The sequence below is a fragment of the Styela clava genome, chromosome 11 (genome assembly GCF_964204865.1).
Source record: "Styela clava chromosome 11, kaStyClav1.hap1.2, whole genome shotgun sequence".
Taxonomy (NCBI): domain Eukaryota; kingdom Metazoa; phylum Chordata; class Ascidiacea; order Stolidobranchia; family Styelidae; genus Styela; species Styela clava.
In genome coordinates, this window is record NC_135260.1 from 11,888,471 (window position 1) to 11,902,650 (window position 14,180).

The window sequence follows — 14,180 nt, forward strand, 5'->3', positions numbered from 1 at the left end:
ACTTGATTGCACTATTGGAAGTTACGTGAGCTTTTAGAATTTCATTTTGCTTTTGTGACCTCTCAAATATGTAAAAATTTTCGCTTCAGGTACCACGTGTTCCAAATTTAAAAATCGTGTATTTTACAGAGCTAAAAACGTATATAATGAATTTTTTAATAATCACAAACAGCAAGTATTTATGCTTGGGACCATACCTTCACTTTCTCCTTATATGCATCGTGATAACATATTTTATGATTGAATGTTGAATATATATTTTCAATTGGCGTTCTGTGGGCAAATTACTTATCCTTTTTCTATGTGACTTTGCATTCAACGCATCTATGAAATATTATGCTCAGCAGGACTCGAAGTTTTCTTTAATTGGCTACTGATTTAGCTGGTATGAAGTGCACAAATAAAATTCCACAGTTCTAAGTATGAGTCAATCAATTTATATCAAAGAATACTTTCATATTAAGGCGAAATAACTATCTTGCGAAGTATAATCAATTCTGATCTGCAAAGTTTTGAATAATAAGAATGAACTATTTAATACATATTCAGTTTATTTTCAACTAAATCAGATAAAAATCTAGCCCATACACTACGAATCTAAAAGCTTGTTGTCTTATCTATGACTTCATCTTTGCTAGATCATTCGTTTAATTTCTATACATGTTAGAAGTGGTTTCTTAATTTCTTTTTGGCATTTTTACTCGGGAGAAATAGCTTTAAAATAATGATTAATGTTCTCGAAACTCCGGAAACATATAAGGAATACTAATGATTCAGCGACACTTGTCTTCTATTAAATGAATCAGTACAATGAATGAATCAAATAAGAAACAAATATAACAACGTGACTTCAAACCAGTACCATAAATAAGTCAGAGAAATAATCATTATTTTGTCTCTCCATCTAATATAGCCATTATGATTAAATATATGGTATGTGGACATTTACCAGAATCAAATATTGAAGTGAAATGTAGTCGTGTCACAAAGGTAAAGTGACAGGGGATGATGGCATGATCACAAGTATATGATATTTATATTCTACATGTTCTATGAATGATATAATTATAAAATATTTTGGATGACCCAGCTGCATAGTGACACATATATACGTATTGATCATGTATGGAACAATCTCGGAAAATTATGCAAGGTTTGAACAATTTTTGCATTCACATTACGGAATCAAGCTGTGCGCTTCAAGCTAAAATATTTATTTAGCTTGAATATTAATAAAAACGATTCTTTCTTTTACACCACAATCGAGTAAACATGCATAATATGAATAGATATTTTCGATCACTCCATATTATTGAGTATGGCGCTGCAGGGACGAAATAAGCGGGTAAGTAATCTTCCGTAATAAGTTTTCGGTAAAGAATAATATCATAACATTTCTTATAATCATCACTTTCTCATCTGCTAAAAATAAAAAATATACGATCGTCGGGAACGGGTATTTTAACTTTTTGAGATAGTGATAAGGTGTTCTGAGACGTGAGGTTTGCAATTTAGAGACCACAACATCGCGTGAACGACAAGTATGATATAGTAGTTTCATTGACGCATAGCTGTTGTTAATGCGAAAAACAGTTCGCATAAGTTTTTCGTATATATATCGAAATAATTTCTGACAGCACGTATGGAATCGTCTACTCGATGACGTCGAAATAATGATGACGTCATCAAGGTGAATTGCAATACTTGAAAACACCAACTCGAACTAGCCATTTTCAAGCCATTTAATCTCTTTCCATAATCTCAGTATTATTAATGAATCGGCGCAACGCGAATAATCATCATTTTTTCACACAGCAGCGTATATATTTTCACCTAACTTTACACATTTTCAATACAATGTTACCAATATTTATGTCACCGATAAAGATCTTGTTGGTGAATATTGTAACGATCATCTTGGTATCAGAATAAATTGATGCGTCAGGTGTTGATTTAATAAGAAAAGAATCTTCATTACCTTTATCAAGAAATCAAATCTAACATCGTGTTCATTTTTGATGTTTGTAGGACTTTACAAAAGGATAAAGTAATCAATAGAAATCACGAATATATCAAAAATACCCCACGTGACAATGTCAAAACAAACGAATCAAAAATTAGAAATTTTCGGGCCAAAAGGACGAGAATTTTTTTTTTTATTATTATTATCCTTATTTTTTACAATCATATTGCAACAGTGTGAAGCAATTACGAAATAAAAAGGATAAAATCAATAGCAAAACGGTTTGATGATATCATTACATAGTGTTCAAGACCGGGATTTCATTTTAGAGACTCTGATGTGCTAGAACGCCTTCATCTCAAAATTGCTGGTCTGGATTATTCTTTGGGTGGTGAACTAGTGAAACAATTAATTCAAAATGAGAAAGAAAGAATAATAATAATGAGATAGATATATAATGCAATCATGACTAAAAAACAGTCTTGAAATAATATGGACCTTCGAAGTTTGTGATTAATTAAAAATAAAAGATTCAGAAGTACGTAGCATGGGAAGAATGCCACATTTTTGTCAGAAATGTCTAAATTGTCTACGCAGTCCTTCTTCATTAGCGACAAATTATCTACTAATGAGAATAACATTACGGTCTTCAGTAAAAACTGATTACTGTAATTGTCTCTTAACAAATAATGCTTCTAAAAGACTTCACCCATGCAGAATTTTGGAATGGAGTGTGATTTGTGGTTGAATATTTCGGAATGGATATGTTGTTAATCTTTATCATTGCTATTGTATTAATATGCGCTTTTTTTTCAACATATACTATATAACTTTAAAATTGCACCAGTACAGAAGTTCTATATCTCCCTTTGTTACAAACGTAGCGTTGTTCAGTCCTAAAAAAATTGTCAGAAAGGAAAAGGTAAAAAGAAAAAAATTTACAAAAGTGGAAAATATTTGTGATTTTTCGTGACAAAACACAATCTATTTATCATTATTTACAATGAACATACAACTATCTATCAGATTTATCGTTCGATTCTAAATATATGCCCTTGAAATTACCATAATTAAACCGATCATGAGTTGACGACACAAAAGAATGGACAATGAGTTCATTAATTTTGCGCCATATTTTTGTACCTGTTTGTATTAACTGTCGGATGAGCCATTAATACATCATTTGTGAATCATACTGACACGTTTTCAAAAACTTGAAAAATAATAAATTTAAAGTGACATTTCTGCAGACCAAGAAGTAATGATTGTCTGATTAGCTCTTTTGAGTTATGCTGTTTAGTCTGTAAAAGACGATCCTGCAAAACATAAGATCAACTAAAATTTAAATTTTATTTGGAGTTGTAGACAAGACTACTTACTTACCAAGACTACCTGGATCTAAACCTGAAATTTTTTTATCTAGAGGGCAAAATTAAGTTGCAATAAAGGAATACCAAATAATAGCGTTGAATATTACTGATGCTTCCCTCTTACTCGCTTTATCAGTTCAGGACGGACCCGGAGCCTTCACAGAAAATATTTGATATAGTCATATGTGATTCCATGATAAAGTGCAAATTGGTTTGCTATCGTTGACATCTGCATGTTGAGTTAAAGGTGATTTATTTTAAATCCAACAATAAAGGTGAACCGAATAATTCATTACTTGGATCATGGCGTATTTTACGACTTGAGTGAAGTCAGAGTATTTAGTAAATCGGCTGGAGCTAGACACTTAGAATTGATTTAGAAGTGAGATTAACTCTTTAAATTTGGTCTTCTCAAAAAAAATGTTTTCAAAGAGAGAGATAACGGTCAATCATCAGTTTTTCAAATTTTGTAAACTGAAATGTTGTCATTTGGTTTATTATTTCTATTTCAAATATGTGGGCAATCTAGCAAGTCTGGGTTGAGTGATCTATTTTCGAGTTCAGACTTTGTCACCATTATTTAATAAATAATTTGATCTTCAATTATATAACTTTGTCATTGGTTATATATTCTTCCAGTTCAATCATTTCCAATTGTTTTGAAAACAAAATCGTCAAAACTCACCACTCTTAACGACATCGAACCTTCCAAAGTCTATCCATCGCATGGTTATTAAATAAGCCCATGCATATTTTATTTTGAAAACAAGATAAAATTAAATCATGCAATCAAATTCTAGTTCCTAACTAGTTCCTAAGCTGAGTTGAATGTCTCAAACCTGGATCGAGTAAACAGTCATCAATTAACTTGGTTAATCAAACCAATTTTTGAGTCAAATCTCTGATTTTAATACCTATAGGATATATTTCATTGGACCAAATATACACTGTGCCAAAAGCGTTTTGCCTGATTACATAGGTAGACTATTTTCCTTTTTCTCTTGACAAAATCATAAACGACAGGATCAATGACACATTCATAGCACGCAAACATTCTTTCATCGATTATGAATAGGGTGAGTTATATCTGAAAATGTAAAGGGTAATTGTGCTGAGAACAAACTGACTTTAGGTTTTAAAGAGAATTTTTACACTCCATTTTCCTGCTTATATAATATGGGTCAAATTTTCTATTCACGTTAATATCTGACGTCGTCGAAACTGGAAAATGTGAATTTATATAATTAGCAAATTGAACTTTGTTTTTTATACGTGGTACCGTATAAGTCATTTATGCTTACTCATAATATGTATCATACTAATAAAGACAATATTTATTCCCCAAATCCACGAATATCTACGAAAATGTGATTTAGGTTAGTAGACTTACGAAATGCGAGGTATTTTCAAGTTCCTACGGCATTACGTATTACGCAAGTCTAGACGTACGTTTTTTGCGGATTTTTTCATCAGAATATTTCGTGCTCAGATGTATAAAAGGGCAATACTTCCTTCAGGACGACCAGTTCGCAGTCTCGCTTGTAGAATGCGGGTCGGCGGACGCCTTCTTTCGCTTGCTATAATTCATGAGTTTGTTATTGCAACCATCTATAATTCGATTTTTTATCTGTTCATATTGGATTATATGGACGAGAGAAACTTTACATAAAAAAGTGCTAAAAGTAAAATCGGCGGCATACAAAACGTTCGGCAACGATGAAAAACCCGTTTGTTGTTGATTACATACGGTATGCGGTGTAAATTTATATCAAAGTAACAAATATATCAAATTACAAGCAGAGTCGATCAGAAATTTCTTGTATTCAATGCCATCTCTTAAAATATTTATCGTTTTTTTTTACAATTCAAGTGGTGAATTCAATTAGTTTGTTGACTGTGTCGTTAGATTGACTGACGCAGAAGTGCGCTTATTACCTTATTTCTAATAATTTTTCTAACGTCTTATTTATCTTATAATATTTTATTAAAATACAGCAACGAATTCTTATCTTCTGTGATCTAAATTAAACCAAAATTAATTTTTAGGTGGTTGAAAGGTCAAGAATAAGTCAAGCACTCAGTTCAAGTGTTTTGATTCTTATTACAAAATACTTGCAGCCAAACACAAATGCAGACAAAAGAGCATTAGTAGTTAGGGTAGTTACACGCTACCGTGGTTTAATTAATAAATAGATTTTTTATATTTCAAAATAGGTAATATTACTGAACTAAATGTTCGTCTTCTATATATGATGATCTTGTTTCGTCATAAACCCGACTACATTGTGAATACTGGTTGTCGAAAATTTTTGAGTACATATATATATATATATGGAGTTTTGCTAGAATATATTTGTACGACATAACAACGTATAATTTTCATTAACAGATAATAAAAATATATACTATGAATACCAAATCTATACACCAGAATATGTCGTTTTACGTTTTGTTATCATTTGCAATATTGGTGCAATGCAACGGTACACCGCTGAATCAAATGTTCAGACTTATCCCGACCGAATCATCGAATTTTCCTGCATATGAAAACAAAATTGATTCAAACGATCGGGACGTTTCAAATACAAATCAAAAAGAGAACATCGTTTCTCGTAAGTACTGTGAATTTTTTTTCAGGCATGTATTTTTAAATTGTCAAACAATAATAATAGTATAATAAAAATAAATAATAGTTACTTCTTACTTGGAATCGCGTCAAACATAGAGTTTGGACATTACATGCTTACGTTTTTCTATAAATACTGTTTAGTTCATAATGCTAATTTGTATTTGTTTTTTTACAGCTGGTGTTGACATAATAGGCATTCGAAACATGGCTTCTGATTTCACTTCTGTGCATAAATCTCAGTTGACGAGCAATTTATCGAAAATTAAAAGGCGTTCAATATCCACTACACCTACATCGAGACGAATCTATAGAAGCAGGAGACTCTCAGGTATGCATTAATTCGTACCTTGCTTATCATTCTGAACGAAAAAGGGGCTTATGTTCTTGTGTCGGACAAGAAAAGTAGGAGTGGTGTAGGTCATTCTCGCTTTCAAATACACTTCGATTTCGGTTTATCACCATTTGAGCTCATCTCAACAGTCTCATCCTAGTCCGAGTCTCATTCTAACAGCAAATTACTCGTACGGCGCTCTGCGTGAGTTTATAAGTTAGGAAATTGTGGTGAAATTGTACAAGGTTAGACTCGGCCCAACTGAATATATATTTGAATTTTGAAATGTATATTTGTTTCATCAACAGCTCCGTTTGTAATTCGTAAACTGAGGAGAAAAAGTCCAAGGAGTGTTAACAGTTTGGACCTCCCATTGCATTTACTAAGCGGATTAATGGATGCCGAAGAAGCTGATTCCAATGGAAGGGCTGCGCTTAATAACTGGGAACTTCTCAACTCAATTGGCTGAGACTTGCGGCAAAACAAATCTGACAAAAATCTGGACTGTGAATTCTATTTAAAAGGCTACGAACAACAACATCACTGTTTCAGGAAGATGCACTGTTTCTGTTTATTGATATTATTTATGTTTTTTATTATTTAAAATCATTTTTTCTTCAGTTCTTGTTACTTTTTATGTATTTATTAGTGTCGTATATTCTATTCCAACTTTTTTAATTTTTATGTGTGCAAAAATATCTACGGTATATATTAAATTAATCCTTAACTCTCGTGTTTCTCGATCTAATTCACACCATACATGCCGAACTATACAATAAAATCTAGGTCGGATATTGAAATACATACATAGTTTGTGATGGAGTCCCAATGTAACTTTTTCTATGTAACTTGGCAAATACAGGTGTCGCAAAAGGAAGTGCTGAAATCCCTGGCTGTTCTTCGATCCTTGGAAATCTATTCGAACGCGTAACCCTCAGTGTATGTCCGATGCCACAAAGATCAGTAATGTTTTACAATAAAATTTGATGTATTGCAATAAAAATCCGGAGATGACAGTTCACGAGTTTAACGGTGTATTGACGAGGTTTAGCAAAGAATACAGGTTATCTAAATCTAAATATTCAAATATAGATCATGAAATATAATATAGAACTTTTTTCCTACCCTTGTTGCGCCATAAACATTTTTGAGATCTTGTCGACGTCGCATGCGACCGTGATAATATCGATCAGCGGAATTGCTACGAATCCTCTCAAAGGTCAAACCAAATCTCTTGAAGATGAATGGGACTATAGAACATATGTTTCAGATCAAGGGTTGACCTTTGTTTACAATCTCTAGAAAACGAAAAATTTAGAATTCAGAACACATCCCACGGGATATATAAATAATAGTCATATCATCTTTTGTACACCACTCGATTATTCAAAAAAAGTATTTATATTCCCACATGGTACCGGATACATTTATTATTCTGCATATACGAGTTCCTACTTTGAAATGTTAATCACATGCTCGCTGTGAATATCGTATTAGTTTTAAACCAGCACATTGTTCAGATTTTTTGGTTTACAATCAGTTAAAATAAGTCTAATATCCCCCAGAATTGAATTCACAAATTTTACTAACTCGTGTAAAAATAAAAAAAAGTGGTCTTTCGTGATATGTATCATTGGATGTCGTTAACAAACTTTAAAAGATAAACTGAACAACTATTGAAAATGACTAATCAATGCGCTCTCGTTTTTCAAACGATAGAAAATGTATTCCTCCAATGAGCACGAACGAGTCGACACATTTCATCGCATCTCATTTTTTAGCGTAACTCATAATAAACATTTTCTGTAATGAAAGTTGTTACCACGTGCCCCATTTATTAAGGTTATGGTGAGAATTTCTCTATGTTGCGGGGATAAAAAAAAATTAACGGAATAGTTTTTGGGATTAAATCGTGATGTGAAATCATCATTGTGAGTGATGGTTTGGAACGTAAACCAGAACCAGCATTCTTTTCATTTAGCGTTTAACGCGTTAACCTGAAAGCGACTTGGAGTAGCAGTAAGGCGAAATAAATGTTAGACCGGGAATCGACAGGCAGAATACCCGGCTGAGCTCGATTCAATCCGAATTCCACAGTCAACAATTGAATTCAATCAAACTTTAATTCAGTAGTTTTTCAGTTTAAACGGTTAGTAAATTTCTTGTGGGCTTCAAATTCAATACAATATTATGCCAAATTTAGATATTTTTAACGATAAAAAGACAACGGATTCGAATCTAAAACTGTGAAAATCTTAAGATACTAATTTATGGACAATATTCATTTGTTCTTCCCTACAACATTTTTATCCCCCCAGCTGAGACCACTAGTAATTAGAGATTTGGAATTGTAATATTCAGAAAACCTACTTATCCTCTTTTTTTTTTGTTCTAAATTCAATAAATTTATGACAAAAAATAAATATTTTATTATCTACAATATATATATATGAAAATTGAAGAAATAGAGCACAGTTTAAAGTATGTCATTTTTTTATATTAAATAATAGTCTGAATAGTTAAGTATATGAAATAGGACAATTCAACACAAAAATACAAGGCTTTTCCAATTTTGTCTTAAATTACGATTGTGCTTTATAAAATTTTCTATTTCGGAAAATTACGCAAAACAACATATACATCAAATGAAATAAATTATTCAAATTCAATATTTTAAAAAAAAAAATTTGAATTTTTTTTTAAATAGAATAAAATAGAACCCTCGTAGCAAAACAGTGTTTTGTTAATGTAATATAAGAAGTGCTCGCAGAAGAACGTTGTATGTTAAAGAAACGTCTGCCTTCAATGTCAAAGTTAACGATGACTCGACTGGTTCTTTTGGCTGTAAATGGAAATAAAATATAAGACTTATGATAAAGGAAGTATTATTAAAACGGATTTATAATAATTTTCACTTCACTATTAGCCTTTTTGTAGTATAGATTGAGTATTTCAGATTCATATAGCACACAAAAAAGCGAAAAGTATATTTCCATATATTGTCGTATTCTGGAGTTATTCTGGAAACCACTTTTTTTTCACAATTACGGATATATTTACCATTTTCCCGATCCGGAAGCGCGATATAAAAACATGACTTCAACTTGTTAAATTCTTTCACCAAAAAGGCCAAAAACTAAATAACTGAAAAGTCCGGCACAGCTCTGAGCGTGTAATCAACTCACTCAGATTAACAAAACCATTTTTGAAATGTAAAAAAAAAGAATGTGTCTGTAGCATACATTGCAATTTTCCGTAGCTTGAAACGCGTTTTAGACCTTCAAAACTCCTAAACCCCCGTTGTTCGATCGCTCCCTGCTTATCAGACGGCAACTGAGAAACTGGACATGGAGATAACCATAGTCTTTAGTTTTGTTTACAAGCTCCGAGCTAGGCCGGACGTTTCAGTAATTTTGCTTTGAGCATTTTTAGGGGTTAGATGTCGAAAAATCTAATTGAAACTCTAGCTGATTTGATACTGTAACAGTGTGTGCTGTTAGAATGGCTGATTATACAAAATTTCTGATGAGAAAGAACATTTGTTCTTACCAATGATTTGGAATTTCGACTTTTGTCAATTTTTAGGGCGTACTCAAATGAAAACAATATAAACACTCTTTCGAGTATTTCACCCCTTATTCAAAGTTACGCTTTTTATTTTTTAGAACGTTTTTTAAAAGTTTCAGCTGATTCCAACAGTGCTTTTATAATCGGGAATGAATTATTAATATTAATGTGTTGTAATTTTATTAATGAATCTAATACATCATAAAAATGACGCATGACGCACAAAAATTACATCGTTTAGGAAGACGACACGCACGTAATTATTGTTCTAGGAGACTAGTGACTTCATAATATATTTTCGAATGATTGTCGAAGGGGCATGATTTCTACATTTAATTCACAAAACAATTATTCATCAAATTCAGGTAGTTATGACAAAAGTAATCAGTAAAGCATCCCCGAGATAATTCATATAAAAAAATCCTTAATATTATCCATTCCAAATGCCATCAGTCATTTTGAAATTATTTCGCGACCTGACGAGATGCTGGTTGCCAGAACACACAAGAGTCCGCTTCATTACTTTCATTATTAGGTTATATAAGGTAATATATAAGGTGTAGAAGCCAGGGTTGGGCAAGGTTTTAGGACCAGGGGCCAAAAATTTCGCCCACCTAGACTGGCGGGCCATGTAAGTGTGACGTAAAAATTTACATTTAATGAACAATATTTCCAGTGTTACAAAAGCAAAAGTGAATAACAATAAGACTCCTGCCAAAGCTAAATTTAATCGCAATCACGAGAAATTCCTTGAGTTATTTTTTTTACCTAAATTTTGAAATTTGGTTTAAGTTAGTTGTGCAGTATCAAACAGGATCAGACTGAATTTCCCAACGGCCCGGATTTGGCTCGCGTGGCATAGTTTGTCAATGCCCGGGGTAGACAATACCAATGCGGATTACAGTTCTTCCATGAATGGTTTCTTTTACAGAGCCTTGTTAGAAACATGGCCCATGTAGTATATTTAATCTCCTTGCATGGACTCCTTTCCGTTAAGATATTGTTTTAAATTTCATGCATCAGTTTTACATTTAGTTATTAGCTTTCTCATTCAATGAAGAAAAATATTTTCAATGGTAGAACTTACGTTATGGCCTTCTGGAGGATTCCACGTAATATCGACCGTCTTCGTACCGTCAACATCAACGACACCTTTCGGAGGATCAACCACAAAACCAAGAGATTGGGCGTGTTGTAAATTTTCGAAGATCCATTCTCCATTCTAAATCACGGAAAGAATTGTTAGGTTGCTGGAATTTCGATATAAGAAAGATATAGTAAACTTGTGGTAAGATAGAAATCTAAGTTAAGAAGCGAACATTCTGGTTCTAGTTTTTCTGCACATTTATTTAGATTGGATAACCTCAATTCAGCCGTTTGAAGCATTGAATCCATGTGATATAATACTGCTTCAAATACAGAATGTAAATATGGATAGACATATCAAAATGGCGGCAAAGCGGAAAACACCATCACGGCGTCATCAGTTTAGGATGAACGCCGTGGACTGAGGGAGTTTCTTCGTCCTATCTGATGACAATTCGAGAATGGGCGCGTACTTGCATATATAAAACTTCAACCACAATTAGGCCGCACGTTGAAGATTATATTCGAAAAGGGTAAAAACATCATTAAATCCTTGGCAAAGATAAACAAAACCAAGAAATGAGATTTAAGAAATGAATTCTATTCAATAAAGAGAAAGAGGCAAACCAAAACGTAAATTGGCGCCAAACTCAGAATTCGAGAAGCTGAAATGAAGTGAAAAACAGACTGTTAAATTTTTAACGCCCTGTTCATGAAATATACATCTCAATTTCAAACTTTGGACAAGATACGGGGTGTCTGCCCTCCAGATAATCGTCTATATGACCGCGAGATGTTATCAAAGCTGTTATCTGTAGTTAAATTCTCGTTAAGCGAGCGATGGATCATCATATCGGCTATTATTTCCCACTGGAAATTACGAAATCTACAATTCGAAGACTGATTTAAAAATTCCGATAGTTCCAAGTTAAACCGAGCATAATTCATATATTATTCAAATATATGGCCATTTATGCCGCAAAATAACTTCTGAATCCAACTCGGAATGACGGCAACCAAATCATATGTGGTCTGGCTGTAATAGATATGACAAATAAGATAGAGCCAAAAACAGATGATCGGTTTTCATTCGTACTTTCACGTTACGACTAGGAGAAAGTACAGAAGGGTACACTCTATCTGTGAGAATACATGTTCACGACGAATAAAGCTATATACCGAGCTAATATTAATAAGAATCAAAGGTTCCGATTCGAAATTTTTAAGCAAAGGCTCCGACCCAAATTGTTACCCCTTGGGTGAAGTGATGGACATGGGACTTTAATCTGAGATAGTTACGCCAAACGCTTTAACTGCTAAACGAGCGCGCCAAAATAGCATTTTATTTGGTCGAAATTTACCATCACATGAATAGGCCAAATGTAACGTATGACATTAGTGAACTTCCCAAAGAAGTTGTTTCCTATATATTGAATGTAATATTGGAAATGCGTCAACTTGGTAACAAAATTCACCGAATTTCTGGTAAGAATTGAAAACAACAAGATTTTGAATTTAACGTAGACTCGTTAACGACTGTTGCGAGTATTGGATTTCTAATTGCCAAAAATGTTTATTTGCGCGGAACCTTTTGGTAAGACGAGAACTACTTCCCGAAACATCTCAGGAAACAACTGAATAATTCAAGTAAATTAAAATTTCGCTATTTATTATATGAAGTAGCATGCGGGAGAAAAATCTAATACATTATGTTAGTTACTGTTATTAACCTTGTCTCGAAGGCAACGAGTGAAATATTCTTGCTAAAAATTGGGCAATTTAGTTTTATTTGCTCTCTCCTCTCAGAACAAGGTTCTGAATAAGCAATCATTCATTTGCATAATAATATTTTATTCAAATAATATTTTATTGGACGAATCGAAATCTTACCGAAAACCATATCAAAATCATGTACCCGTAACTTTCAGTCAATGTAAGATCCCTACTTACACCACATGGAACTTATTTTGGATAAATCAACTCGAAACAAGGCTCCTAGCAATCCTACAAATGGGAGCGACTTGGGACGAATAAAATGTAACACTTAAGTGAGGTCGAACACTACAGCTATATGATCCTTGAGAAGAATACTGCAGAGGGCTTGGAATTTCTAATTGTCAAGTTGGACCGTAACAGCCAGCGGGTTTGGACTTGGAGGGGGGGATACAATAGAAAGCGGGAGGAGGGGATCCGGCCGCCCTCCCGATCCTTTCAAACTTTCGTAGCTCCTTAGATAAAAGGGGCTGTTTGTACAGAACCTTGTTTCGAAACGAAAAGCGTATAAATACGTCGTATTGAAAAATAATGATTGCAGAAAATCAAAAATAAAGCTGTAGATCAAAGTTCATAGAAGCATATATACATTTGAAAAGTTTCAAAAGTAGAAAGTTGTCGTGATAAAACTGATCAAAGAAAAGTTAACCCCGAGGTCATGGAGTACAGATAGCGTCTGCGTTTTTCTGATGTTACTTTCCCATATTACTCATATCCATGCATATTCATGGATACGGAAAATTCCTAAATTCTTTTATCGTTGAAAACCACATCAATTTGATGTGTCAGTCTCCCAAGAATGATTATTTTGTGTGACTAAGAGGAGAACTAAAACGATCTCACCGAGATCTCGCACTTTTCACAAAAATTTGATAACCAGTGAGTTCGCTGAAACTGGCACGTAATTTTCAACAACACCCTTTATAATTTTGACCGCAGAATCTTACCTATAACTGTATGTACATCGTTTGAATCGGTTCAAAATTGCGCAATTCGACAGCGGTATTTCATCATACAGAATTTAATTACAACGTTATTGTGAATATTTGTGAATCGCCGAATTGTTTTATTAATATATTAGACACATTTCTCCAGATTAATTTCGTGTTGTATGTTTAAAACTGAGACGTGATTCCCTTGCTTATGATTCGGTCACGAAGGCAGATTTACTATTACTAATTTCCTACATTTTATTTTGGTAGTCTTCGATTCATTTGGCATTCAAGGTTAACGGCTACAATCGTCTTCTTATTATAACTGTAGTTGAGATTATACTTTACCGAGAGTACCACAAGTATGAAGTAGTTTCGATTCGGTATTTAAGTTTACTACAAAAAAGTGCCAAAAAAGTTGGAAATTTGAAGCCGCCTTTTTGTGATAAAGTGCCTGGTATTCGTTAAATTTATAAACGAATTAATTTCGCCATAAAAAGTTTAAAAACGCTTTCTTTTAAATGGCATT

At 33.2% G+C, this 14,180-nt stretch overlaps 2 protein-coding genes across 3 annotated transcripts in view; one reads left to right on the forward strand and one right to left on the reverse strand.

The window, feature by feature from the left end:
* The first annotated feature begins 5,704 nt into the window (after positions 1-5,704).
* On the forward strand, positions 5,705-7,087 carry LOC120347970 (uncharacterized). The gene is made up of 3 exons (XM_039418081.2): positions 5,705-5,945; positions 6,138-6,290; positions 6,602-7,087. The coding sequence occupies exons 1-3, from the start codon at positions 5,741-5,743 to the stop codon at positions 6,760-6,762; spliced, it is 519 nt and encodes a 172-aa protein (XP_039274015.2). The 5' UTR covers positions 5,705-5,740; the 3' UTR covers positions 6,763-7,087.
* A 1,657-nt stretch (positions 7,088-8,744) lies between these two features.
* LOC120347712 (cilia- and flagella-associated protein 74-like) overlaps positions 8,745-14,180 on the reverse strand; it is a 38,845-nt gene continuing 33,409 nt past the window's right edge. For both annotated transcript variants that reach the window (XM_078118076.1, XM_078118075.1), the window contains 2 exons: positions 10,948-11,082; positions 8,745-9,135 (listed from right to left, as the gene is read on the reverse strand). In XM_078118076.1, the coding sequence (XP_077974202.1) occupies positions 9,037-9,135; positions 10,948-11,082 (234 nt within the window). In that variant the 3' untranslated portion in view covers positions 8,745-9,036. The remainder of the gene's footprint in view (positions 9,136-10,947; positions 11,083-14,180) is intronic.